Here is a 24,554-nt window from a genome sequence, read left to right on the forward strand (position 1 = left end):
TTTGCCAATCCAGTCCCTGGGGATCCACATACAGTCCATGTTTTTGCTCCCTCTTAGCTCCCAGTGGACCAGACTGGGAAACACTGCTTCCAGTGCAATGTTTCCCGACCCAGTCCTCGGGAACCCTGGACCCTTCAAATCAGTTACACCGAATACCTAGTACAGGTGTGCTGAGAGGAAGCAAAAACACGGACTATCCGGGGTTCCCCGAGGACTGGGTTGGGAAACACTGCTCTAGTGTTTTAGGGAGAGTAGCCTACTATATGTTACATCTCCTCTGTAAAGAACTGGTAAGGGATCAAAGACAGTTAGTCTGACATCTTGCATACATAGAAATGAAGTTCCTCTTCAATACCTCAGATTGTCAGGAATGTGGTCATTTACCTCCTCCTAGTCCACAAAGCACTTGTACACTGTGGTGAACAGATATAATTGTTTTGGACCTTTTAATGATTTCTTCATAAAGGCTGAAATATTTTAGTGGACAGCAGAATATGCACCGATATTTTTTGATTAAACCATATATGTATGTTAAGTCCAAGTTCTGTATAATTCAGTGTATTCATATCCATTTACCCCCATTCGTGGTTCTCACACTTGAGGAATAATCACTCAGTTCGATTAGTAAAACACCTTTTGACCATCCACATGCAATAGTAGCCTCTATTTAAACCTATACTAGTACAAACCTAATATATATGAATTTTAAAGGATTTCTTTGCTTCCTATGCTGCATGGGAAAGTCTGAGATGCCAACATGCAGCATGGAGATTCCTCAAAAAGGAACATCTGGAGGTTCACAGCTTTCGATTAGCTTCCAAAAATGACAGAGTGTCACATGCCTTCATCACTACAGTCACAGTCTCAGCAAGGGGAGCGTGACAAAACAGGAACATCATTGTCATTAGACGGTAAGGAGTACAGGACCCTTTGTTAACTGGGGATGGCAAAAACTATAAGTAGCCTATTGAAATGGTAATCTATGCAAAGTAACAGAACGGTAAAAAAACAAAGACTACTATTTAAAGCAATTAACAAAGTAGCACAAAACTGGTTTATTCCAAACTTCAAGTGATCCACACGTATTGAGCAGGAAATGTTTTGAATGTAAACTGAAATATTTATTTCCTATTGTAACATCAGGTAATGGTACTCAATAAATCAAAGCTTAGTATAAAATCAGAAAAAAACTATATTTTTAATATTTGGTAATTCCCAATTAATAAAATTTTATCTTAGTGCAAAATAAATGAAAATCAAAGTTTCAGCATCGTTTTGTGAATCTATACCAGCAAATTAGCTTTAAAACAGGTTTCTGTAACAAAACTTCTACCAAGACATTAAGATTCAATCCACAGCCATGCATCACTGCCTTTTAGCTACCTCTGCTGTTCGTGGGATACAGAGATTGATGTTCTTTGGCTACACGGAAGTAAAAACCAGAGCATAAAACGCAAATGCCCAGACATAATTTCTACAGCTGTGCACTAGGGAAAACTAAACATCCTCTGTAAACTGTTGTGCCAGGATCCACGATTGCGGTGTCTTTGCTTAGCCATAAACTTTTAAAATAAACTCTATAACAAGTTCCTGAAGAATGCAGGCTGTGCTTTATAAGCTGATACATCCTCTCCAATAACAGAGAATAATGTCTTTTTAAACAGTTGCTATAAGGACTAAAATATGACGTGTAGAATTCAATAGTTAGTGCTGTTGCATCTTTTAAACCTAGAATAATTTCAATGTTCTATGGCGGTTTAAAAAAATGAACTTTTTTTCCAAATATAAAATCCATCATGTATACCGCTTTTTCCATATTTTGTATAATTATAGTACCTCTATGTAACGATACAGTACGAATAAAAAAAAATACTGTGAAGTTGTTTGAAGGTGTGTGTGCGTGTGTGAAAAATACTCAGGCTCATATCTCCAGCAGTTCAGCACATGTTATACATGGTTGTGTGATTAAAAAAATAATAATAATCAGGTAAAAAATAATAAATAAATAGACTTCTCTGCTTCTTACAACATTTCGTGTGAACCAGCTTGTATACAGTCAACAACATGGACAGGTACAGATTTGACAGGTTTCTCTATTTTTCACTGAGAGAAACAAGACTCAATGGGTGTAAAAGGAACATTGAAGTCCCTTTACAATTTAAGCAATTGTTGCAAATACAATTATTAATTGATATATTAATGGGACAGTAATCAAATGTAACAGAGGTGAAGAACTGCTTCAGCCAAGTCTACCTGTCTTATTTCAACATTAAAACAAAGCTATACCATTTCTGGAGGATAAAGATTATTTTAGATTGGACAGATCATAGAATGTATTGAACTACATTTGTATATTCCAAGGGTTACATGAAGTAGAATACACTATTTGATAAACAGTATACGTGTAGCTACCTTTTTTGGCAAATAAAAACACTGTTCTGAAGGTGGACCTGTCAGTCTGCCAAATTGTTTTGTATCGCAGAGCAGGTAGGACTTTTGTTATGGTGCTTTTCCACTGCCACCAAAAAACCAAGCCTTATCCGAGCTGAACCACGAAGAGACTATTTTCCATTACAAATTATCCGAGCCGTACCTAACCTGTACCCACTCGGACACGGCCCTGCGTACTATCAGGGCTGAAAGCATGACTAAACTGAGCAAGTTGTGTCACCACCACCTGATTGGTTGAAATGCATGGAGATACCGATTTTCGGGCATGTATTATCTGAAATAAAAAGGAGACATTCTATATTATTAATTTTTAGTAGTACCACACATCACAATGTATTGATGCATTCACTCTAATTTAGAAGTTGCAAATTTTACTATAGTGAATGCTATTTACAGTCTTAAGTTTCCTTTACTGTTGCTCGTCAAACCCGGCAACGCTTTTATCTGGCCGACCTTTCTGCAGTGGACAACTGAAGCAAGTTGGATCTGCGCTTTAACTAGTCTCTCTTCTCAATACGGCTCAGATACGGCCTGGTTCCTGTATGCCCCTGGAAAAGCACCATTAGTTTCACTTTCAGACTCAACAGTGACCAGCAACATACGTGACTCACAGCATTTCAATGTACTGAGAATTTATGCACGGGGAACTAGAGGCAGGAAGGCTTATCGCACACACATCTCCTTAAGCTAGCTGCTCCTTCGACATTCAGCGCGATTCATTGGAGAAATAAAAGGCCTTCTTTTAAATCGTACCCATAATCCAGAGAATGGGGAGTTGTTCATGCCCCTGTTCACTTTTGGCATGTTTGTTTACTTCAGATAATCTACACAGAACCAGCAACTAAAAATGTTAAGGATAAATATTTTGCCTTTTGATTTACACACTTGGATGGCACTGTGAGCAAAGGCTAATCTACGTTAGAGGCGAGTCCATAATTAACTTTGGCTTGTTTAGGTTATTCTATACAGCAGACAAACATACTCTATGGAAGTGTCCTAGGGCAATTTTTTTGTTCTTAAATAAATTTTATTTCTTTGTGAAGGACCGGGAGAAAAAAAACAATAATCATAACTTATGTACAATTCTTGTAAGAGTTGCCTTAAAAATGTTATGAGAGGCCTAGAAACGGGATACTGCTACTCTGAGCTTTTTCTTAAATGAACCCAAAACAATGTGTCCACCATCATCCATTTAGTTTTCTTCTATTTCTTTCTTCAGCTTCAAATCAAAGTTCTTCGGCTTTCCTCATAACGCGTCTTCCCTTCGACTTCTCCTTTGATCCTGTGTGGTCGGTATCCCAGTTCTTCATTGTCAAGAGAGGAGGCACATTTAAAAATACTGCCATTTCCCGAGGACTGTGTCTTTGATTGCATCAACAAACTGTGCAGGCACCCAATACACCCAGTACTGAGAGGCTTCTGTGGGACCCAACTGAAATGCCTAGGAAGGAGATCAGACAATGTCAGTGCTCACAGCTTAAACCACAACCCTCAACTCTGAAGGAATTACTCAATTTTAGGCCCATTAGTCTTTTATTTACAACATATGCAGTCAACAGTGTTGGACTCAGGAGCAAAACGCCAAAGATTTGAACGGTTCACATACATCACTAGAACGAACTCAACAACTAGCTAAAGCAAGAAATTCCACTAAGGTCAGGTCAGGTCGGGGAACATGCACTGGTGCAGCATGTTGTCGCACCCACTGCATGACAAAATACCTCAGGCTCCCCCCCCCCAGCACTCACAGTACCTGTGTACAGGCCCAGCATGACATCCAGCAACTTTGAGGAGATTCTGAGAAGGTTTAGAATGTCCCACAGGGCAGCAGGATCGACTAAGTTGAATGCTTTTTGAAAATCGACAAAGGCCGCAAATAAACTGTGTCAATATTTGACCTCGCAGTGCCAGGATGCGGTTCATGGTAGACGTCTTAGATGTAACACCAGACTGCTACAGTCGCTGGCAGGCGAGCAAGTGATCACAGATCCTGTTGACAATGACCCTAGAAAGGACCTAACTCAGCATTGAGAGCAGTGTTATTCCCCTGTAGTTGCCACAATCCAGGCGATCACTTTCCCAGTCAGTTAGGATTACACCCGTCTCCCAAATGGAAGCAAAGATTGCACGCAATGCCAGAAGTTCACCTCAGATACCATAGATCCCTGCAGCCTTCCCAAGCCTCAGCAGATTCACCACCTGTGCAATCTCAGTGAGACTGGCCAGTTCACAGCTAATCGGAGGATCAGCCTCAAGAATCGTGGACCCAGAGATGTCCAACATCCTAGCTGGAGGATCAGCTTTAAACAGCTGCTCAAAGTAACTGGCCCAGTGGGTCACAATTGCAGTGTCATCCATAAGAACAGTTCCATCACCCAACCTGACTGTGATTCTCAGAGGAACATATTCAGATGTGCATAATGTTTCAATTCCTCTATGAGCAGGACATGGGTCACTAGACCATAGATAGTGTGTCACTTGCTCACGATTTCTCTACGGTGTGCGCTGTGACGGCGCTTAATAAACTGAATCGTCCGAGTAGCAACAACAAGTCTGTGCTCAGAAATCACAATCTGGGCACTCCTGTACTATACTCTGCAGTCCTACAGAAGTCTCCAGCATCTGCCCACAAGGATGTGCTCGACCTCCTTCACTGCATCACCAGTATTGGAGTACCAACTCCAATGATGCAGCTCTGGGTGCTGGAACCAGGATCCAGCGACCTGCAGGTCCAGACCTTTTGCAAAGTCAAGGAACATTCCAGTAGTCAAATTGAAGTCGCCCATGAGCAGAGAAGTGTCACCTTGTCAACAACGGAGCAAATAAAATGTCTTCCTCTTTGAGACTCCACTCACCGTGATCAGAGCATACACTGAGATAAGACAAGACAGCCAGAGAGTGCCTTAGCCTGAGCCTCATAATATGCTTGTTGAAAGGAGCGACATCAGACCCCATCGGGAGGAGCCAATCCGCCACAGCAATGGCTACTCCCTGAGTATAGCAACCATCAGGGTAGATGCAATAATAGATGCGCCCACCTACAGAGGTCTGGCCACTTCCCGGTCCGCATAACTCAGAGTGCCGCCACTGAAATATGAAGTTTGCAAAGCTCCTCCGACAGCAGAGGTCATCATGCAGGAGATACAAGTCACTCCACGCACCTGCCCAGATAGGACCCGAGTGCCGCCATGCAGCAGGCGATGCCTCAGCCCCACACCAGGCCCGATCACAAACAGGTCTGACCCCATTGGCTCTCCAGCAGTTTTGACTCCTCTGGGGATGAGCCTCCCTAGGGATTCCCCCATCCCCTTCATGATGCATGCAGCCTTCCTGTGGGCGGCTGTAGTAGAGCTACTCCCATGGAGAGCAGAAGAGTCCTGTCTGCTTTGTCGGAGCCGTGTGACGTTTTTATGATGGCCAAACCTGCCACCGAGCCACAAATTTTTTCCTGCAAGCTTGCAGGGCCGGATGCAGTTTAACACAGATTGATGCAGTTTAAAAAATAAGAAAATGTTTCTGTGAAATAAAATGAATGCACTGATCCCTCCTTTAAGTACAAAGTCTGTATCTGTATAAAGGATTTCCCACGGTTCAGGGTTGTCTGACACCTACCATCATGTGATAGTCCTCATGGCCTTCAATTGGCTCAGTAACCACATTCTTGATGGAGCCCATTGGAATCTTCTCTGTTCTCTCTACAGAAAGAAGGCAAGCAGAAGACAGCTGAGCAAGACCAGTTTACAGCTATTATCATTTATTCTATCAGACAGTGTCATGAGACACTAAAAAAAACACCTATCTAATGTGTGAGCAAGTTTCTACCTAGTCTGACCTTCATCAGTCGAAGTGACAATCAGCTACAAAGGTTACCTCAAACCCTAACTTCTCTCTTTGCTTTGACCAACCACATCAACTGAGTGCTATTCACACCTGCTTAAATGTTCTGAATGTTCTCAAATAACTAAATAAGAAATTCTGAAGACCATTTTAGTCATCTTTACTGCAGATTTTAAAACTACAGAATTCTGTTTGCAAATGAGATTCCCATAGGGAAACTGTACTTTTCATGTATTCCATCTTGCTCTCTGTAAGACACAGACACATAACCAGTATTCCACCAACTGAGGTCATATTAACATACATTACTATTAATATTAATATACAGTCTCACTATGACCTCATGTGGTTATACATCTTATTAATCTTATACAAATTATACATCTGCTCATACCCAAGCATTGTTTTTCTCTTCTGAATACAGAAACAAACATTAAAAGTTGCTGTTGTCCTGTATGTCTCTCACAGAGTACGTGAAGTGAATACTTCCACAAATGAATTACTTTGAACTCACCACTGCTGAATTTAATTCATTCACATAATATCATCAAAATGATAACACCATGTGCATGAGACAACCTATAATGTATAAATATTAGCTCACCCTTATGGGCAAGGATGAGAATGAAACTTACAATAAGTGACTGTCTGCTGTTGAGCCTGTGAATAGTATAAACAGTTTTCAAAATGCCAGAGACTCCTGGCTTGCAACCAGCATGACGTATCAAGCTTTTAAAGTATGTTGGCTTTCAAAATTCAATCATGCGTGAACACTGTATCACTGGTTAATGCCCATGTATCACTGGTTAATAATCATAAAAGATCTCACCCTTAGTTCCAATCCACAGCTGATCCTGTTCCAGTTTGAATGTGAGCCGCACTTTCCCGCCTGTTTTGTTATACATTCCTGATAAAGGCACTGTAGGTAAGCGCTCCTGTTAAGCAAAACCACCGATTACTGCCAAGTCATCCACTGGTCCATTGGAAAGAGTGAGAGAGGGGCTACTTTGGATGAATGTGCGAGAGAAATGAGCAAACAGACAGAATAATGGCATCGCAAATAAAAGACATTTGTGAGCCATAAACAGCACTACAGGTATACAAATATACAAGCCATTTTGAGGTGAAAATGAGCTGTATCGAAGCTGTACAGACAGGGCTGAGATTATTACCAATAAACAAGATTATCTACAGATGTGATTTTAGTTATAAATGCAGGTTATAAAATAAAATGAAGACTTTTCTGCAGCAGTGTAACAAGCCTACTGACTTAATTCTCTTCAAATGCTTCAGTTTTTAGTAATCCACATTACAGATAAAAAAAATTGTCATTGTAACACAGCATGAAGAATGATTAACTTTCCAGATATTAAACCAGCCTATCCCTAGGTTCAATTTAAGACTTATATATAAATTCAATATATAATGTAATAAAATTTAATGACAACTTTGCAGCCCTACTGGCAAAAGTCTGAAAGATATAATGGAGACTATACAGACACAAATAACATTTTAGCCATTTTATCTGCCTGTTAAGTCTAACGATACATGTGACGGGGCATGATGCAGAAGAATGATTATAAAAACCAGTTTCTTTATGTAAAATACGTAAATATCACATGCCTGAAATGGATTTGTGATTTTGCCTATCATACCAGTGGTGACTGCATGGGCAGTTGTGGCCTAATGGTTAGGAAAGTGTGCTTGTGATTGAAAGATTGCTGGTTCGAATCCCCAACCACTGAGGTACCATGAGCATGGTACCATCCCCACACACTGCTCCACGGGCGTTAAATAATAGCTACCTACTTGTATGTCACATATGGATTAAATGTAGAAGACACATTTCATTGTTGTGTGCTGTGGTGTGTCAACAATGACAATTATTCACTTTCACTTTTTCACTACACTTACAGGGCTTAGAATTCATTTCTCACTATGGGGAAGAATTTAACACACAAACAAATAAATTCCTCAGTTCTTCTGCAGTGCAGTCATACACAATCAAGTGATGGAGAAGGATAGAATGACAACTGAATATATACATTTTTTTTTCTACTCAGATATATTCAAAGTTGGACACAGCACTGCGGCATGTTGAAAAGATGAGCGCCTCAGCCAATGCAGCAGCAGCTTGTATCCGGAAACAGCATTATCAGGTCATTACTGTATGTCACGACTTAACAAAAGGATGACTTTTGCCACGTAAAATGCTCCATTGCGCATTTGACCATTATTTATGACATTATGGTACATATGTCTATTTAACATATTATTCATATACATATAAAATATATAATTATCAATTATATCAATATATCATTAAAAAAATTTCATATATACTTTTTTAATTAAGAGCTTTGCAATACTCTGTAAATGAAATTCAATACTTTTATGGACGTATTTTAAGAATATTAAAATGAATGCTTTTTAATGAAATTTAAGACCCACGGTTACCAACCATAACCATTTAAAATGAGACCCCTTCTTTAAAAAAAAACAAACAAACAAACAAACATGGAACCCAGAGGTGGAATAAAACACTAGTTAGAGAACGACTAATAAATTTTCCACCTATAGTTGTATGCATATTTTTTAAAGGGACCTAACAAGACATTAAGCAGTCGCTGTGATATAACAAACACCCAAATATGAAATAGCATCAAATGACAGAGAAAATCAGGCTAATGATGTCATGCCCATTTCACTCTCCGGTCTCTTACCTTCACCCCTTTAACTGAAGGCATTATATCCTCTGGTTTTCCTTTATCCAGCACTTTTCTATGTTGCTAAAAAATTTTAAAAAAAGAGCACAGAGTTTGTGGACACTCAGATACGTCTACATAAATCATACTTACTAGCTCGACAGATAATCTTTGAAGGAATTTTTTCATTCTATTAAGCAGGGAACATAATAGACAGTACTCTTTAACAGTAAATGTTTGAGGACAAAGAAATTCTCATGCTAATATGGTTTTACCTTTTGCCGACATAAAGGCTCTTTTTTATTTTCTTCAGCTTTCACTTCTTGCTGCATGACTTCTTTTGGTGTATTTACTGCCAGCACGTCATTTATCGTAGATCCCACGACCATGATTTTGGCTCCATTAGTCACTTTGATTTCTCGTAGTGTCTTGTCCTCAGGTAGCAGTCCTTTATACATTACTTTTTGCATAGCAGGGGGAAGACCTTAAAACAGATTTCAAAAGCATGAGCAGCTGGAATTCCTGTTTCAGTCAGAAGTGACCCAAACTGCACGGCTCCTCACCTGTAAGTGAATGAATCCTTTCTTTTAAGTTGGCTCCTGTCCCATCCAGGGGGATTTTTAAATCGTACTTGTTCTTGTTCCAGATTATTTTCAGATCTACAGTTTCCTTGCCGTCGTCGGTGTCGCCTCCGTTGCTGACAGCTGATCCCAGGTCTGCAAGCTTTTCCCCGTCAGCTTGGGCACCGGCGGTAGTGGCCTCGTTGTCCCCTCCTTCAACGGCAGTCACACACAGCGCAGAATCATCATTCACACTGGCCTCGGTCTCCATCGTGATCCCCTCATCTCCTGCAATCAGTGGCATTTTCAAAGGAGAACACATTGAATCAATGAGAGTTTGACAGCTGATTACATCCACATGGGGGTGGGGGTTAACATTCTTGGTTCTTAAGTTGATAGATTATGTTGTTATTAAGACTTTTTATGAGCATGATGATATATTAAGGATTATCAAGCTAGGGTCTGTCAGCTCAACTGGTGTCATCTTGGTCAACGTCTACACCTGCTTTTTCAGCTGAATCATGAGAATATTCCTAGTATTACAACACGTGTAGTGACAATAAATAATGAACAACTGACAAACTGACAAAGGTAACTGACATTTGTCGATTCATATATTCTTACACAAGAACTTAAAAGTATGCGAAACTGTGGTGAACAGCTGGCTGTGGTGGTTAACTATCCTTACACGGCTAGCTGTTTAGCCGTTGCTGGATAAAAACAAATGAAAACGGCATTAACAGTTTATAAAGGCATAATTAGTGTCGGTAGCTGTCTAAACATTTTGATACACACAAAAGCAGTTCAACCATATGTTCGGTTGTTTGTACCCAGAACTTACATAACCGTGTTTTGGCTCTGTAACAAAAACGACTGGAGTGTTTCATGGTTAAAGGCAGGTTAGTAAGATGCCCCTTAATCCAAACATGAAGCATCCGAACTGACAAGTTACAAGTTCACCGCTAACTATTCATCAGTTTTCATTACGTTTTCAAGCTAACCTATTTCGAAACACAAGCCGGCCGGACAGCAAAAAGGGTATGAAGGCATGTTGTGGGAATACCTACCGTCCTGCGCCGCCATGATGATTGTGTACTATGATGCAGTGTGCCTACCGAGAAACGCGCGTGTGCTCGGAAAGCCTCGGCGGCTTCCGTACGCGGATTGACTTCACAGGCTTCCGTACTTTCTTCATCTGCCTTGCACGGACAGCTTTGCTCGTGAATTTTCCTTGTAAAATTCCCCCTCAAGACAAACCGCGTTTGACAAAGGCAGTACATGTATGGATTTGAAACTGGGATGATTTATTTGAAAAAGAGGAAGCATTTCTTTATGTTCAGTAATGAAAATTTAAAAGCTGCTTCCTGGCAGCATTTGTCGGTAATGGGATTTCCCTAAATTCCCTTCTGAGTTATATGTGCAACGGCGCATACCATGGTTTTGTGGTTAGTCTGTAGCCACTTTCAGTTATTTTCATTGTTCTAATAATTATTGAAATTTCAATGAGCTGTGAGTATTAAAATAAATTAAGGATCTTAATTATCTGAAATATAATTCAGAATATTTTGGGCAAACGCCATTCTTCATTCACACAGAAAAGTGATAAAAAAAATAAAAGTGCTCCATACAGCATTAATTACAAAGACATCCACCTTGCTCATTATGTTGGGTGGTGGTATTTTTCTGTTGCCAACAATGTACCAATTGCCTTTTATATATCTGGACAACGTGAATGTCCCATCCTTGATATGTATACAACTAATTATTCTTACTCACACATGCTGTCTTTTCATAAATATAACTGAATAACTAAGGACTTCATGATGAATGACTGTGTTCCAACTTTAAGATGAAGTTATGCACACAGAAAATAGCACGTCAATTAGACAATAATCAGCATAAATACAGTCAGAAAATGTAGCACATTTAATGTAACAGCTTCATCTGGGCTAAAAAGTGCAGAAACAAGATACTCTACAGTACAGTACCACCACATAATAATCTAACAGAATATCTAATGGATAAAACGTAATGGATAAAACATCTGCTAGGATCTATTCAGGGCTGAAGATATAAGTTCTGAGGCCTGTTTATTTATCCATTATCTGTTAGGGCTCCTGAGCTGGGCTGAAAGCTTGTTTCATCACACAGAGTCCTAGACAGAGCAGATGGGAAATTACAGCCATTCGGGATGAAAACAGGTTTGCAGGTTGTCGGTTGTGGTGATCTCAATAGATTGTGAAGCAAAAAGTTTAAAATTGCATCTTTATCTTTAATGCCAGAACCACGCAGAACCTTAAAGCTAAGCAGGACAGCAGGTAGGTACTCAGTCTGCCATGGGAGGACACTGAAAATACCCACAGGAAACCCACATACCCACATAAATATTGTACTGTGTGAATGTGCCGTCTCTTCCTACACAAAACCTGGGGATGGTTTATATCCACAATCCCACAGGTGGTGAAATGGGAATGCTGACTGCTGAGCTTGGCTTTTGTATTTCCATTCACCATTTGGGTAACAGTAAAGTGGAACAGTAAAGTGGAACAGTAAAGGTAACAGTAAAGTGGAACAGTAAAGGTAACAGTAAAGTGGAACAGTAAAGTGGAACAGTAAAGGTAACAGTAAGGTGGAACAGTAGGGGTTATGTTAGTATATGTATGTTTGTTTGGCAGGCTCTTTGATAACATATAAGGAAAGCAGATAATACACAAACATCCTGCCATCAAGCAGTCAGTTTAGGTCCAAGAGCCACAGGCTATAAGCTGCTTGTGCGTGTCATACATCTGTCATAGCTTAAGGACAGAGATTAAAAACAGAACTTCAAGCTAAAGGAACCCAGATGCTGATAAACACACGCATTGCAAACTGCATAAAAATGGCCGTTTTCCTTGAATACTCAGTACTGATAGTAATAGGCCCACTGACTGCAAGATATGGGGCACACAGCAATCACAATAGATTAAGTCATAGCTCTAAGTAGGGTCTGGCAAACAGAATCAAAGATACTGAGTGAGTCCAATCCAACAAGTCAAAATCGATCCAGGAAATCATAAATAAATAAATAAATAAAAATTTGGAAAAATACAGTAAGCAACCAGAATTCAGAAACACATATAACCAGGATCCAATCCAAAACTAAGCAAGGAAATAGTGAACAGAGGCAGCTGAAGTAGGTTGACAGATTGTTCCGTTAACTACAGCTTTTGATACATCTGGAATTGCCCACAGTCCTGTAGGACGACCATAGGTAATTCGTGAAACGAGATATATGGATCGACGTGTAACGTTTTATCTGGATGCAGTTTCCTTAAAATGCCCCGGTCATACGGAAGTTTTTATAAACGCAATCATAAAATAAGTCCAGGAAAGACGGCGTTTTTGACATCTGAATTCTGCAGCTGTAAAATAGAATTTTGAAAGATTTTTAAAAAACGAAACAGGAAAGCAAAATTATGCCCCATGTATTTCTGCAAAATACATATGTGTTTTTGAAATGAAATAATGGTACTGCATATCGAAATACATAACTTCAGTCTGTAACCGAGATAGAGAAATGAACTGGCAAATAACCAAAGTTTAAACCAGGATTGGAAAAAACACGTACAGTACCAGATTGAGGCGTGGAGTTTCAAATTACGCACTTTTACGGCTGCGACTTTCACTGTGCAACATGTCAAATCGGGGCTCAAAGAATGAGCCTTAGTGAAAATTACAAAGTGTTTATGTGTATATTTATTATTATTAATAATATTAATATTGTTCTTTGGAGCTTTTAAATTGTTTACGGCTTAAGTAATGGCAGACGTCAGGACGTACAATGTTGTAATTTTAGGAGTTGGCTTTATGCTTATTTTCACCGCATTTACAACGTGTGGAAATATCGAGGTAAGTCTGGGGACAGTCTACTAACTGGAAAATCGTGAAAATACGTCAGATCAAGTGCTTTGGCACCAAATTTACCAAAAACACTGCCGATGCAGCTATAGTTAACACTAATTAGCACTAGATCGACTTGTTTGCTCGCGGATAGAGACTACTTAATTGTGTAGTTTTGCAAGTTGGTTAAGTTTCAAAACCACTGGGAGATTTTGTGTCTGTGAAAAATAATCTAGTTTGTATTCCTTTGTTAAGGAAGTTTACGATGAAATAGGTAGTTTAACACCGCTTGGGTTGCATGATCGAGTCTATAGACAATAGGTGGAAGTGTAGAAGCGAACTGCGTTCAAGTAGCATTGAAATAAAGAGACACAGTCATAACAAACAGTAAGGGCGAGGTTCAAACTTTTATTTTATTTTTCCTTTGTCTGGCTATAGGTTCTCATTTAGTTGGGTCAGGGTAAAACCCAGTGTTTTCTGTAATCAAGTATCAATGCGTGAAGCCAAATACCTTTCAGATATATTGATTATTTACATATTTCTAGTTTCAAATGAGTAAGTGAGAGTGTACGTCTGTCTAATAAATGCGTCCATAGAACATTGGAACTGAACCAGGTCTGGCGCCGTTCGTGTACTAAATTTGTACCAGCATACGAAATTGTGAAGATGCACGGCAAATTACTCTAAAGCACCTAAATACATCCCTTAATGTCAAACATTCTTTAACCGTGCAAAGCATCTCTCGGTGGTGGTTATTTTTTAAATGATCCTTTGGAGGTTTATAAAAATTGACTTGGTTTAGTTTTTTCCCCAAGTTTTTCTTGACGTAAAATGGCACAAAGCAGGTCACATGGCGAAGGGGGTCTTAAAACCAGCATTTCATTATCAAATTAACAAAACTAAATCTGTATCCCATGACATAGTGTGGTCTTTGCTCTGGTTAGGCAAAGAAAGTCCTATGTCCATTCAACATGTGTCATGAATTAGGCTAGTGGGTTCACCTACTAGTAAAACTATTTGGAAAATGATAAATTTCAGAGGAAAATGATCAACCACTAGCTGTGTCACTATAAATACTATAAAGCATGTACATTAGTATTTTTATTCATTAATTGTATTGTTGGTTGTTTTAAGGTGCCTCCTAATAAGTTTTTAGAAACATAATTTGAATTCATGTTTTTGACTTTTCTTCTAATTGTGTGTTTTTTATTTTCAAGCAAACCGTGATAAAAAGCTTGCATAACACCACATTCAGGGGAAGTGGCTACCACAGGTATAGTTTGTCCATCTACACAGTATTGCCTGAATTTTATTTGATGTGCAATTCATTTTCAATCAAAACAATCCAAATATGCATGCTTTTGCTATTGTAAGGGCTGATAGTTTAGTCTGATGTTTATTTTCAAAAATAACTAAATTAATCCTGTGGTAAAATTATAATTAAAAGTGAACATGGTACAAAGTGGTTCATTACACTCTTTAGCTCTGTGTTTTATATGTTTGTTTGTATGTATATATGTATGTGTGTGTGTGTGTTAGTTCCAGTTGTGTAAAAGTAGATCCCTTGCACTTTTCCCAAATACATTGTGTGTGTGTGTGTGTGTGGGGGGGGGTTCTCCATGTTCAGGGTCCTCAGAATTTGTACCTGTATGTGCCCCGGATGTACACTGTCCAAAGAGTGTGTCTGCCTGTATGTACCCAGGATGTACCCCATCCAAAGAGTGTGTCTGCCTGTATGTACCCAGGATGTACCTCATCCAAAGAGTCTCAATGTGTGCTGTATGTGCCCAGGATGTACCCCATCCAAAGAGTCTCAGTGTGTGCCTGTATGTACCCAGGATGTACCCCACCCAAAGAGTCTCAATGTGTGCTGTATGTACCCAGGATGTACCCCATCCAAAGAGTCTCAGTGTGTGCCTGTATGTACCCAGTATGTACCCCATCCAAAGAGTCTCAGTGTGTGCCTGCTTCATGCTCTCTGCTTCCTGGGAGAGGTTTCAGGCTCACCCAGACTCTGTATTGGATAAGCAATATGAAAGCTGGATGATCGAATGCATGGATGCATATGTCTATGTCAATGTCTATGTAAATCCTGAATACACACAATTAAGCTTTATTCTGCTCTTTCTGCAGTCTTGGTATTATATATGGAGTTTTCTCATTCTCCAATTTGTTTGCTCCGGTCATTGTGACAATTCTGGGACCGCGGGTCACCATGTTTCTCAGTGGGTTACTTTATAGGTGAGTATTTGCTCTGCCTAATTTCTGCTTTCAGTTGCCATGCTCAGTCAGAATGTAATAGAACTAATTTTAAACACAGATTTAATTACATTTGTGTCCCATGCTACTTTTTATCCGAAAAGGGCACAAAATTGTGAAATTGGTTCAGCTTGTCCAGAATTGCAAAGCAGTTCCTTGACCACTTTTAGATGACTTTCAATCTGATGCCAGGCTTTGCTGTTTTTGTCCATTTCCCCTTTTGTAGTTGTTACTCCGCACTCTTCATCCTTCCAGAGACGTGGTCTTTTTACCTCGTGTCCATTCTGATTGGCTTAGGAGCTTCCAGTGAGTCCGTGACCCAATTCTGATTGGGCTGATTCCCTGTTTACCTTCACCAAGCTATATGATATTTATCTGTATAGTATTAGGTATATGGTAAATTACAATTTTCAGTCACAAGAAGTTTGTTAAACATTTACTAACGCTATTCTGTGCACGAGGTTCAAAGGTACTAGGCTGTTTAACTTTATGGATTAATCTTACGTGATATACTTCTATGAATGTATGATTTTTATGTATGTCATACAGTACAGTGAAAAAAGGTGCCATTGTTTTTTTAATCACATAATTTGAAAACAGTTTTAAGATTGACAGCTTCCAGGAAATAAGGTCATAGGTAAACTTTTTCCATTCATTTATCAGGTGATGGATCTTTCCAATGAATGGCAGAGGAAAATTTAATAGTCCGGTTACTTTCAGTCCATTTTTGCAGTGATTTTGGACAATTGTGTAATTTTAATTCCACTTTTTAACTTGCATAATGCGTAATGACATAACATGTTCGTTTTGTCAGGTTTAATGTATGCGTAAAACATTGAAGTGCAGCCATTTTGCATTTCAACCAATTAATCATATAAGCTTGTATTTCCTGATAAAATTAAAGTCAATGCACAGAAAAATATACTGGTGACAATTGTTTAAAGCTTTCATTATAGAACTCATTTAAAAGTACTTTTCATGATATAAAATGCTTCCATTCAGCACTTCCTTGAATCATTTGATCAAGACTTCATATTAACGGACCGTGATTCATCTGTAAAACTATGAAAGGGAGCTTTGTGTAAATATGACACACATATGCCTTATAAGATAGCATAACTGTAACTGAATATAATCCATGAAACTGATGTGATCATTTCTAGCAGAAGTCCTGTTTTTCCCTTTTACCGTCCGTGCTGAAGTGTTCGTCTGCTGGCCACACCCAGGAATGGAGGTGACTGTGTTAGTCCTGTTGGTTTGTTTGGCCCTTTCAGTGCTGTGGACCGCTCAGGGAACCTTTCTGGTGCAGAACTCTGATGTTGCCACCATCAACAAGCACACCGGGGTCTTTTGGGGGCTTCTACAGTGCAGGTACTGTAAGACAGATGTTGTCCATTTATAACTAGTGGCATCCATCTAGCTATCAGACCATCCATACGGTTTATCTAGTGAAGCATCGTGATGAGCCTGGAGCCCATCCTAGGCATCACAGGGCAAAGCACAGGGGACACTTGCAGTTCACATGTTCGCATGCAGATACTCCTGACTGCATGTTTCTGCAGTGCGGGAGGAAACTAGAGCCCCACGGGTAAACTAAGCAAACACAAGGAGGATGCAAACTCAACACACACATAATTTGTCCTAGTAAGACTAAAATACTGAGCGGTTCTGTCTTTTGTATGCAGCATTGTAAACCTTGCAAATTCGCAGCCATCTTTGTTGGTTTTTCTGCCTTCCAAACAGCATGTTATTTGGCAATATGTACATCTACTTTGACTGGAGAGGAAAAACAGAAATCACAGGTAGGATGGCTTTGCAACATCTTTTTCCAAATTTCTGCTGGCTATACTTATAGAAAAGGCTGTTGTAATATTTTCACATTCTTCATTAATGGGCTTCAAACTTAAATATGACTTCAACCTTTATGCTGCCTGATTACTACTGAAAGGGTGCAGCTCAGGCTGGGACTTCATTTGGACATGAAAAGTGTTGTTCTGTCCACTGTTTCCAGGCTTTGAGCTCTCAATCCTGTGTGTAACACATGCTGCTCTCCTCTCACAGACAGTAACAGAAAGACTATGTTTGTGGTTCTGTTGGGGATCTCTGTTCTGGGAACCCTGACCTTTATTGTCTTGAGGAAGACTGGACTACAAGAGGAGGTCCTATCTGAAGAGGAAGGAGAATCTCTACTCTCAGCCCGCATCATGTAAATGAAGGAAAAGTTCTGTCTCTCTGCTCTGAGGCTTATTAATTGGTAACATTGCATAAGAAGTGGTCGAGCTAATGGTATTGTAATTAGCGAGCCAGTGACATGTCTGTGGCCAGGTGTTTTGCTGGAAAATCATCTTACTACCTTGTTTTACAGATACAAACAAAAAACTACCATAGCAGTGAGGGAGACCAAGTCAGAGCTAAGTGAGACCTTATTTTGATGTTATCTGTTTATGTAGCACTGGGTGGTTTGTTCTTGTAACGCTTTTTGTTGTTGTTTTTCACCCTAGGTTCAGTTTTGCAGCTGTTTCGTTCGAAAGCTATACTCCTCTTAAGTTGCTCTATGGCCTACAGTGGTACGTGCTGAACAAATTGCATGGAATTTTAGCAAATCACTATAAATAACCAAGCATGTGACGTGTAACACAGTAGCATCTGGTCTTGCTGACCCACTGTTTTCTAGGCCTGGAACTGTCTTTTTACAGTGGTGTCTATGGAACATGCATCGGGGCCACAGGGCATTTTGGAAATGATGCCAAAAGTCTCATCGGCCTTTCTGGGATTGTGGTGGGACTTGGAGAGATTATTGGTAGGTTTGTCCTGTTCCCTCCTTGTGCATTGAGACTGTGGCAGACACATTGTCCTGGCTCTGTATAACTCATGGTCCTGGCTCTGTATGGCTCATGGTCCTGGCTCTGTATGACTCATGGTCCTGGCTCTGTATGGCTCATGGTTCTGGCTCTGTATGGCTCATGGTCCTGGCTTTGTATGGCTCATGGTCCTGGCTCTGTATGGCTCATGGTCCTGGCTTTGTATAACTCATGGTCCTGGCTCTGTATGGCTCATGATCCTGGCTCTGTATGGCTCATTCTTCTAGCTCTGTATGGCTCATGGTCCTGGTTCTGTATGACTCATGGTCCTGGCTTTGTATAACTCATGGTTCTGGCTCTGTATTACTCATGGTCCTGGCTCTGTATGACTCATGGTCCTGGTTCTGTATGACTCATGGTCCTGGCTTTGTATGACTCATGGTCCTGGCTTTGTATAACTCATGGTCCTGGTTCTATATGGCTCATGGTCCTGGCTCTGTATGGCTCATGGTTCTGGCTCTGTATTACTCATGGTCCTGGCTCTGTATGGCTCATGGTCCTGGCTCTGTATGGCTCATGGTCCTGGCTTTGTATAACTCATGGTCCTGGTTCTATATGGCTCATGGTCCTGGCTCTGTATGGCTCATGATCCTGGCTCAGTATGGCGCATGGTTCTAGCTCTGTATGGCTCATGGTCCTGGTTCTGTATGACTCATGGTCCTGGCTCTGTATGGCTCATGGTCCTGGCTTTGTATAACTCATGGTTCTGGCTCTGTATTACTCATGGTCCTGGCTCTGTATGGCTCATTGTCCTGGTTCTGTATGAGTCATGGTCCTGGCTTTGTATAACTCATGGTCCTGGTTCTATATGGCTCATGGTCCTGGCTCTGTATGACCCATGGTCCAGTCTGTGTGTGGCTCATGGTCCCGGCTAAGGCTGCACAATATCACATCACAATTATATGGCATATGCACAATAATCATCAGGACTTTAGATGACAGACAAACATTTGTCCAGGCGCCAGTGTTTCAGCACTATACAGATGTTTACTTACACCCACAATTTGGTAAGCAGATTAGTAGAATGCCTGAAATATTAATGAGAGGTGTATTGTAATGCCCAAAAATCGGTAATCTGTATCAATTTGGCATATCCTTATGTTTAGTACATGTACACTCTTTAAACTGCAAGACGTACCACCACACCATTGCTGCCTTTTTATCTGTTTATCCACAAGATCTCCACTTTCAAACGATGTTGTAGCTGTTGAGCTGTCCTTTTCTTCACCACCACTTCAGTGCTTATCGCTTTCATGATATACCGAAAGTAGTATGTGGCGTACTCTACTAACCAGATTTAATAAACATAAGGATTCACTGAACTGATACAGATCTACTAATCTGCTTACCAAATTGTGGATGTAAGCAAATGTCCATAAGGTGGCATCTCATCAAATGTTTATTCCCATCAGCTAAAGCTCTTTTGAATATAATCTCTTTTGATTATATCACAGTGTGATATTGTGCAGCCCTACTACTTGCTCTATACAGCTCATGGTCCTGCCTGTGTAAGGCTCATGGTCCTGGCTTTATATGGTTATGGTCCTGCCTGTGTATGGCTCATGATCCTCATTTCAGCTTGCCTACATTGGATTTTTGTTGTATACATGTTTAACCTTTAGATTTTAAATTGTTTTATATTATTCTGTGACCCTAACCATGATAAGCAGATGGATGGATGGATGGAAGTTTGGTATTAAAATGTCAGTTCTTTAGACTTTATTGTGCAAAACTAAACTGTTAACTCTGGGTAAATTATCTTGCTCTTTCCCCACAGGTGGAGGTTTGTTTGGGCTCCTGTGCAAGAACAATCGCTTCAGACGTACCTCAGTGGTCTTCCTGGGCATGGTGGTGCACTTTGTTGCCTTCTATTTGATCTTCCTGAACATCCCGAATGACGCCCCTGTGGTGTTTGAGACGAGCACGCAGCTGGAGCCCTACCTGTCTCCCAGGTATCCCACCCTAAACGGAGGGCGTTAGAGTTGCCGTATTGTGGCCGGAGGCGTGGCCTGTTTGAAGCAGCATGGGAAATACTGATTGGCTTGAGACAAATCCGTTTGTGCAGTGGGCCAGAGGCATTGCTGAAACAGTGTTTTCTGTAATTGGCTCGTTCATACAATTCCCAGCAGAGTGACTAACTAAACGGGCCATGCTCATTGCCCAGCGTGTCCATAGCCCTGCTGTGCAGCTTCCTGCTTGGTCTCGGAGACAGCTGCTTCAACACGCAGCTATACAGCATCCTGGGCTGCGTGTTCGCTGAGCAGAGTGCGCCGGCCTTCACCATCTTCAAATTCATCCAGGTAGTGCTGAGAAGCCACGTGTGCCACATGCTTAGAGACATTACTAGCGGTGTTCCGATACACTTTTTTGGTACTTCAATCTGGTCCATTCAATATTTATATTTGCCAGTTCTGGGTCCTGATCTGATAATAAACGTTTAAATATATATACACATACAGTAGGCATGAGTGCATTCTACGTTTGAGTTTAAGCTTTGTGATTTTGCAGTATTTTTCTTTATAATGTTTCTGAAAGGGCCTAATTAGACTCGTATTACATGACGCTCTTGCTACTTCCTCTTGAAAGGCATTGAAAACAATTCAGGTAGCTGTTGGGCTACTTTGAGTTTCCAATACAAAGAATTTCCACACGGCTGAACACTCTGTTCAAGCCATGTGCCTCAAGCTTACTGCAGCGTGTAACGGAACCTTACAAACTTTGCTACTGATGTAAACTGGGAAGATGTGGGAAATTAAATAGATCAGGCTGGATTGGCCTCAATTCCGATCTTTGAAATTGGTTCAGGATATTACAGAACAATACTGGTAATTTAATATCAAGAATGCCAGTTCACGCACTTTGTGTGTGTGGGGGGGGGGGGTTAATTTATATAATGCTCGCAATTATGTTTGATTGTGAAACCTGTGAGGTTCACAAATATAAAAAAACACCCCTTTGTCCACATGTGTTCCCTGGTCCTCCACACCCTGTTATTCCCCTTTCCCTTTCACTCTGTTACGCCCTAACCCTAGACTGGGACTCCTAACAAATGGTACAAAAACCATGAATTAAAACATGATGTATTAGCGGTGATGAGGGCATGTCAATGACAAACTGGTTTACTGTGACTATCTGACGACATGCCCGTCTGTCTTCGCCACGGTAACTGCATGCCCCATCCTTGCCCATCTCGCACCCAGTCCGTCTCGGCGGCACTGGCTTTCTTCTGCAGTGGCTACCTGCTGCTGTCCTGGCAGCTGCTCATCATGGGCTTGTTTGGCTTCATCGGGACCCTCTGCTTCTTCGTGGCAGAGAAGACACAGGTCGCACCTACGGACCCCACGCAGTACTGACTTGCCTCGATGGCCTCGAACCAACCCTGCTCATCAATTCAGCTTCTGCCCAATTCAGAGCGACACACTAGTAATTTAAATTTTAGCAGGTGGTACATTTCATTCACAAAGAACGCTTTAAACATTTTTGTATTATAATTCCAACCTCATGTGTTTTTCCTCAGGGTTATTGTTTATAAGTAATTGTTTATGATAATATTGACCCATTGTATGCAGATTTAGCTGAATGTCCATCAGTGTTATAGAATATTAGGTGGGCAACAGAAGAACTGAACTTGAATCACTGTCTGTTCATCTTGTGTAATAATTGTTAGTTGGACAATAGGCTGTTGATATTTAACTTTATTTGTACAGTGAGGAAAAATGACAATAAGCTAGTGGAATGAGAAAGTCAGGTATGGCTCTGTGTGCTATTCAGGGTTACCCCTGGTGTGCCCTGCCGGGGATCCGCTCCAGGTCCCTCCTGTCCAGGATGAGTAATTGGATGATATATGGAGGGATTCTTTGGCTTCATTTAGGATGACAGATAATCTAATAATGGTCTTGCCTAGTTGTTAAAATAATTTTAAAATAACACGTTAATGCTGGCAAATATATCTATCAAGCTGTGTATTAATATTTCCATGATATAGTCTGATTCCCAGCTTATGTTATATTGATCCTAATATTTATAACCATATTTTGGTAGAAGGCATGTTTTTATATTTATTTCAGAATAAATATTGTCTACCTTTGTTTATTTCTTTGAATAAACTAAAGTGTTCCTTTCATTTCAATATGGAGCTCACCTATGTATTTACACTCTTGTGCAGATGTCCTTTGTGTTATAAATGTATTGGATCAAAACATTACACATTCACTGCAGGGAGAGCGAATCAGTACAGAGCTCATTCCGGAATCTTACCCCAGCTTCACACTGGTTTCTTTACCGGTGAAATCTGCCTCCTGTATCCCATATCTAGTTCTCTTAAGGTGAATCTATACATGCTTTCCCCCAAACCTCTGTTACGCACTGCTCCAGTATCAAAAACATTTTACTGTCTTTTCACTGCCTTTGCCAGATGGTCAGTCCACAGTCCTCATTTGAGCCCTGGTTTTTAGACAGTAATATAACATAACATGGCCACAAGGTGGCAGTATAAATTTAAACATTTGTTGTATGGCTCCTACTAAAAACATTTCATACAATGCAACTGTATGATTGATTGTAAACAATGTTTCACCATTGTTTACAAAGTACTATAGTACTAGAAACATGGCTCCACATAGCAGAGCCCAGTAAGTGCGCTGAGCATGCTGGGAATATTGTAAATCTTGTGTTGTCTTTCCTATTGTTGCGGTGTCTTTGCCCTTGATACTTGTGAACCCTGTCCTTTAGCTTTTGTGTAAATTACCCACTGTGGGCGCCTTATTGTTTGACATCCAACCTCCTTGTTTTTCCCTGTTATGTGTTGTCCGGTGGTTGTTTAGTACCTGTGTTAGTCCTTTTAAGGGCTTAATAAAAGGGCATCATTTTACCCTTTAAGTGAGCTTCCTCATCCCTTGCCGCCACCACGATTCCTCGCCTGCCGGATACTACACTGGTGTCAGAAGTGGGATGCTAGAAGTGGCCCCACCAGCCTCACTGGAGAGGGCTCTCCTCATCCTCTGGCAGCCAATTGCAGTGGTACTTCATCAGGACCAGGAGCGGCTGCATGAAGAACTAGCGTGCTGGGAGTGCGAGGTGCGACCGCCAGAAGCGTCAAGCCAGGGCAGCGGAGGCAGTGTTACTTGGCTGTGCGTCGGTGCTGCTCGGTTGTGAAAAGGCGTGTCGTGCTTTGGAGGCCCAGCTGGCTCAGGAGCCGCAGAAGAGGAAGGGCCATGGCCTGGGGGAACCTTCGCCGCGGCCTGGGGGAACCTTCCCCGCCAAAGCCTACAGGCTGCAGGGGGAACCTTCCCCGCCAAAGCCTACAGGCTGCAGGGGGAACCTTCCCCGCCAAAGCCTACTGGCTGCAGGGGGAACCTTCCCCGCCAAAGCCTGCTGGCTGCCCAATGCCTGCTAGCAGCTCAGCTCTGGCAGCAGTCGCCAGCTGCTCAGCGCCTCCTCTGCCCCTGGAGAGGGACCACCGGCGGCTGCCACCAGTCCTTAGCGACTTGCTGGAGGAAATGGTGGAGGACTGCTTGTGGTGCTTGCCAGGACAGTCAGAGCCAAGTAAGTGTGCTGAGCATGCTGGGAGTATTGTAAATAGCCCCTGTGTGTATTATTCTTAAATACTTATTTCCTGTTGTTGTGTCTGTCTCTGCCCGTGTTATATGTGAATCCCGTCCAATCCTAGAGCGTCTTTAGCCGTTTCAGCCTTATTGTCCGATCCAACCATCCTGCTTTTCCCATTATGTGTTGTTCGGTGGTTGTTTAATGCCAGCATTAGTACTCTTAAGGGCTTAATAAAAAGGCGTTGTTTTCCCCTATACGTGACCTTCCTTGTCGCTTTGCTCCGCCTCCATGCCTCAGTCTGCCAGATGCTACAGTACCTCATTGTTAGTGTGAAAAACTCAACAGCAGTTTCTGTGCTTGCTGTTAGCCAACTCTCATGCATCTGGTGTGACACGCTTTCAGACTCTCACACAAAAAATCTTACAGCAAATCTATATTTTTCCAGTATAAACCTA

The 24,554-nt window shown here is 41.0% G+C and overlaps 2 protein-coding genes across 4 annotated transcripts; one reads left to right on the top strand and one right to left on the bottom strand.

The window, feature by feature from the left end:
- Positions 1–1,021: 1,021 nt before the first annotated feature.
- Positions 1,022–10,727, bottom strand: ubfd1 (ubiquitin family domain containing 1). 2 transcript variants are annotated; one of them, XM_023816563.2, is made up of 7 exons: positions 10,621–10,727; positions 9,557–9,841; positions 9,269–9,477; positions 9,012–9,077; positions 7,118–7,223; positions 6,064–6,146; positions 1,022–3,892 (listed from the first exon to the last, which is right to left on the bottom strand). In XM_023816563.2, exons 1-7 carry the CDS (start codon positions 10,634–10,636, stop codon positions 3,782–3,784), a joined length of 876 nt encoding a protein of 291 aa, XP_023672331.1. In that variant the 5' UTR covers positions 10,637–10,727; the 3' UTR covers positions 1,022–3,781. The 2 variants fall into 2 exon arrangements, with proteins under 2 accessions (XP_023672331.1, XP_023672330.1); XM_023816562.2 differs by lacking the exon at positions 10,621–10,727 and adding an exon at positions 10,555–10,614.
- A 2,401-nt stretch (positions 10,728–13,128) lies between these two features.
- LOC111846411 (UNC93-like protein MFSD11) lies at positions 13,129–23,430 on the top strand. 2 transcript variants are annotated; one of them, XM_023816548.2, is made up of 13 exons: positions 13,129–13,441; positions 14,650–14,705; positions 15,566–15,673; positions 15,918–15,997; positions 16,966–17,062; positions 17,435–17,493; positions 17,753–17,897; positions 18,057–18,106; positions 18,193–18,258; positions 18,366–18,491; positions 20,330–20,504; positions 20,728–20,852; positions 21,753–21,890. In XM_023816548.2, exons 1-12 carry the CDS (start codon positions 13,352–13,354, stop codon positions 20,810–20,812), a joined length of 1,137 nt encoding a protein of 378 aa, XP_023672316.1. In that variant the 5' UTR covers positions 13,129–13,351; the 3' UTR covers positions 20,813–20,852; positions 21,753–21,890. The 2 variants fall into 2 exon arrangements, with proteins under 2 accessions (XP_023672316.1, XP_023672315.1); XM_023816547.2 differs by having other exon boundaries at positions 13,148–13,441; positions 20,717–20,852; positions 21,753–23,430.
- Positions 23,431–24,554: the final 1,124 nt, after the last annotated feature.

Source organism: Paramormyrops kingsleyae, chromosome 22, assembly GCF_048594095.1.
Source record: "Paramormyrops kingsleyae isolate MSU_618 chromosome 22, PKINGS_0.4, whole genome shotgun sequence".
NCBI classification, from domain to species: Eukaryota; Metazoa; Chordata; class Actinopteri; order Osteoglossiformes; family Mormyridae; genus Paramormyrops; species Paramormyrops kingsleyae.